Source organism: Rhinopithecus bieti, unplaced genomic scaffold (assembly GCF_001698545.2).
Source record: "Rhinopithecus bieti isolate Rb0 unplaced genomic scaffold, ASM169854v2 scaffold_44695, whole genome shotgun sequence".
Lineage (NCBI taxonomy): Eukaryota > Metazoa > Chordata > Mammalia > Primates > Cercopithecidae > Rhinopithecus > Rhinopithecus bieti.
Genome location: NW_016818171.1, coordinates 698,418 through 702,332, shown reverse-complemented (window position 1 = coordinate 702,332; position 3,915 = coordinate 698,418). Strand labels below are relative to the sequence as shown.

Below are 3,915 nucleotides of genomic sequence, written 5' to 3'. Positions count from 1 at the left end.
GCGGTGGCTCAAGCCTGTAATCCCAGCACTTTGGGAGGCCGAGGCGGGCGAATCACGAGGTCAGGAGATCGAGACCATCCTGGCTAACACGGTGAAACCCCGTCTCTACTAAAAAAATACAAAAAAACTAGCCGGGCAAGGTGGCCGGCGCCTGTAGTCCCAGCTACTCGGGAGGCTGAGGCAGGAGAATGGCGTAAACCCGGGAGGCGGAGCTTGTAGTGAGCCAAGATCCGGCCACCGCACTCCAGCCTGGGCAACAGAGCGAGACTCCGTCTCAAAAAAAAAAAAAAAAAAAAAAAAAAAAAACCCCAGTTCTCTCTGGATCGGGCAGGACCCCTGAAGCTATTCACAGTCTCTGTGGCATGTAGGAACCCAAGGTGTCTCAGGACAGTAGGAGACAAGGAGTGGCTATTGGGAAATCAGCTCTGGCCTCCTCATGAGGGCTAATAAGGGGCAAGGACGATAGGTCCTGTGGCAGGGCGGACAGCTCCTGCTGGGGTGCGAAACAGAGCTGGGCCCAGGATCGGAGCTGGGAAGAGGGTAGTGGCTGCTGTAGGGGCCGGGCGGAGGGCCAGGGGCCCTGGCAGGGCACAGATGGCAGTGGCTGCGGTGGGGAGCGGGCTGGGCAGGAAGCGGGCTGCCAGCGTCTTGGTGAGTTGCTTCTGCAAGGCCAGTTTAGACTACACAGAAAAGAAAGGAATGGACACAGTCTCCACCCCAGAAAACCGCACCCCCTCCCTGGGGCCCATCCTCAAGCTTTTTGCTGCAGAGAAAATGTGCCTTTTAGAGTTCCAAACCTAAATCCTCCTCCCTTCCCACCCCCAAACATTCATTCCAAAGGGCTTTCTCCACCACCTGTCTTCCTGTCCAGAGGGAGGAAAGTCTCAGGATGGGAGAAGGGAGGAGGATTTACGGGATAGAGATGGTCTCTAGGAGATGCACGCCCACCCCTCGCTCTTGCCCCTAAGATGACTACCCCAGCCCACCTCCCCGGAAATTCCTCTGGGCAGATCCCAGTTCCCAGCCCCAGCTCTCTCACCGCCCAGCAGCCTCAGTGCAGGGTGGCCTCTTTCCTGCCCCACCACAGCCCCCCATCTGGCCCTCCCAGCCCACCCTCTCCCCTCCTGACCCAGTCCCAGCTCTGTTGCCTGGAGACAGATACCTTGAGGATACTCACAGCCAGCGCTGCGTGCTTCTGCAGCTTGCTGTGCTGGCTGGAGGGCTTGGGGGGCTTCCCGGCCAGGCGGTCTTTGTGCCTCCTGCTGCTCATGTGCTAATGGACAGACAGACAGACTGGGAACAAGATGACAAAGCCCAAGGACCCCAAGACCATCATCCTCGACTCTCTCCCCCTTCCTCTACCCACAGCTCGTACATCCAAAGCACACAGACTGGGTCCTCACCCTGGGGCAGGCTCTGGGAAGGGGAGGTGAGTCTTGGCCTTTGCCCTCAGTTGGCCTGCTGGCCTCGCTCCTCTAGCCCGCTCTGCTCTGCCCTGCCTGCCCTCTTCAGGATCCTTCCCTCTCCTCCCCTGCCCCTCACCCCCTCCCCTGGCTCCAACTCCAGTCCCAGCCTCACTTCTCCCACCTGCTTGAGTTGGGTCTCTGAATTGACCTGGAGCTGACAGAGAGCACAGTGGAAAGCAGGGCTGGGCCCCTGCTGGCCGCCCCGGCCCCCTGTCACTCTCTTGGCCTTGTGTCCGGCGCCTCCCCTGGACACCGGGCGGCCCCGGCTCCTCCGGGGAGCCCCTCGCTGACCTTCCGTCATCCACCGGTGCTTGGCTCCTGGAGAGGGAAGAAGGCAGTCTCTCGCAGCAGGAAGGGGTTGCAGGGGCTGCAGAGACCCCCTCCACACTCATGCAGTTTGGCTCCCCCTGTAAGCCTCACGGCTGCTCTGTGCACACATCGCCCTCCAGCCACACGTGGTTTCCCCTCCCAGCTTCTGTCCTTTCATGCCAGCCCCTCCCATGGAAGGCCTCCCTGCACTACAAATGGCTGGCTTCCCCTTTGCTTTGATCTCAGTCCCTTCCTTCTAGGTGTGATCTAAGGAGAGAGGGAGATATCTCCTGTCTCCTGTGGAGTGACCCTTCAGAGATTTAGCGACCTGCAGTTCTTGCTGCCTCAGACTTCTCTTCCCATTTCTCCTCCCCAAGGAGTAATGGGAGGACCCAGAAACACCCGCTCAATAATATGCGAGCACAACGCCTCTGCCGCCCAGTCCTTGAGCGAAGCACGCAGGAACTCAAGCCTACCCTCATCTGGTGAGGCTCAGCTTCTGCCCCACCCTTTCCCCAGGCTCCAGCTCCTGGGGACCACTGACCTGTGTTGTGAGCCTGAAGCTGGGAGGCCGAGTTCACTGTCACCTTACACGTGGGGCAGTAGAGGTGCCCCTTCTCACTCCTGCCTTCCCCACTCACGCTGCTTCCCACGGCAGCTGCCGCCGGCTCAGGCCCCGGTGCCTCTCTCCCAGGCTCTGGGGAGCAAGGTGGGCAGGAGGAAGAAGAGGACGAGGAGGAGGCAGCATCCAAGAGCTCTGCGTGGGCTGGCTCCCTGGATGTAGGGTCCAGAGTTGGTGGTGGCTGGAGTGGAGACCCAAGAGGTGGGACTGCAGGAACTGCTGCGGAGATGGAAGGCATGGGGGCAGAGTGTGAGGCCCAATATGACGCTGGAGACCACGATCTTCAGCTCTGACCATGGAGGTGACCTGGAGGGCCTCTGGTGGACAACCAGCACTGAATTCCAGGCCCCACTTTTCTACCAACTCACTGGGCAGACTTGGGCCTCAGTTTCCCCATCAGAAATCACTAAGTTGGACACAGTGGTCTCAGAAAGCCCTCACAGCCCTCATATTCTTATTCACTAACTTAAATAGGCAGAGATCACCAAAAAAGAAGTACTAGAATGTTCAGAGAACACTATTCATAATATCATAAAACTGAAACTACCCACATGTCCACCAACAGGAGAGCAGATTTTTAAAAAATAGTGGTACGGGCTGGATACGGTGGCTCATGTCTGTAATCCCAGCACTTTGGGAAGCCAAGGCAGGTGGATCACCTAAGGTCAGGAGTTAGAGACTGGCCTGGCCAACATGGTGAAACCCATCTCTACTAAAAATACACAATTAGCCAGGTGTGGTGGCACATGCCTGTAGTCCCAGCTACTTGAGGCTGAGGCAGGAGAATCACTTGAACCCAGAGGGCAGAGGTTGCAGTGAGCCAAGATCACGCCACTGCACTCCAGCCTAGGCAGCAGAGTGAAACTCCATCTCAAAAAAAATAAAACAAAACAAAACAAAAAAAGTGGTAGGGGCCAGATGCAGTGGCTCACACTTGTAATCCTAGCACTTTGGGAGGCCAAAGTGGGCAGATGACTTGAGTCCAGGTGTTCAAGATCAGCCTGGGCAACACAGTGAAACACGGTCTGTACTAAAAATACAAAAATTAGCCAGGCATGGTGGCACATGCCTATAGTTCTGCTACTTGGGAGGCTGAGGCAGGAGGATCACTTGAGAGCCAGGGAGGTGGATGAGCCTAGATCACACCACTGTACTCCAGCTTGGGTGACAGAGCCAGACCCTGTCTCAAAAAAAAAAAAAAAAAAAAAAAAAAAAAAAAAAAAAAACTTTTAAAATTCAAATTAAAAAAAAAGTAGTGGTATGATCTGCAATGGAGTACTACACAGCAATGAAAAGAACAAACTACAGCTACACACAAAACCTGGATGAATCTTACAGATACAATGAATGTTGATGAATGTTTGTGAGAGATGAATAAAACCCAGATACAGGCCGGGTGGGGTGGCTCACACCTGTAATCCCAGCACTTTGGGAGGCCAAGGCAGGTGGATCACAAGGTCAGGAGTTAGAGACCAGCCTGGCCAATATGGTGAAACCCTGTCTCTACTAAAAATAAAA

At 55.6% G+C, this 3,915-nt stretch overlaps 1 protein-coding gene across 5 annotated transcripts in view; it reads right to left on the bottom strand.

The window, feature by feature from the left end:
• Positions 1–296: 296 nt before the first annotated feature.
• The window catches only part of ZNF385C (zinc finger protein 385C), a 68,145-nt gene continuing 64,526 nt past the window's right edge, over positions 297–3,915 (bottom strand). For 4 of the 5 annotated variants that reach the window (XM_017856599.1, XM_017856601.1, XM_017856602.1 and 1 more), the window contains exons 6-9: positions 2,320–2,616; positions 1,588–1,784; positions 1,163–1,273; positions 297–680 (exon numbers count right to left, since the gene is read on the bottom strand). In XM_017856599.1, coding sequence (XP_017712088.1) covers positions 444–680; positions 1,163–1,273; positions 1,588–1,784; positions 2,320–2,616 — 842 coding nt within the window. In that variant the 3' untranslated portion in view covers positions 297–443. The remainder of the gene's footprint in view (positions 681–1,162; positions 1,274–1,587; positions 1,785–2,319; positions 2,617–3,915) is intronic. The other variant, XM_017856603.1, reaches the window with a different exon arrangement.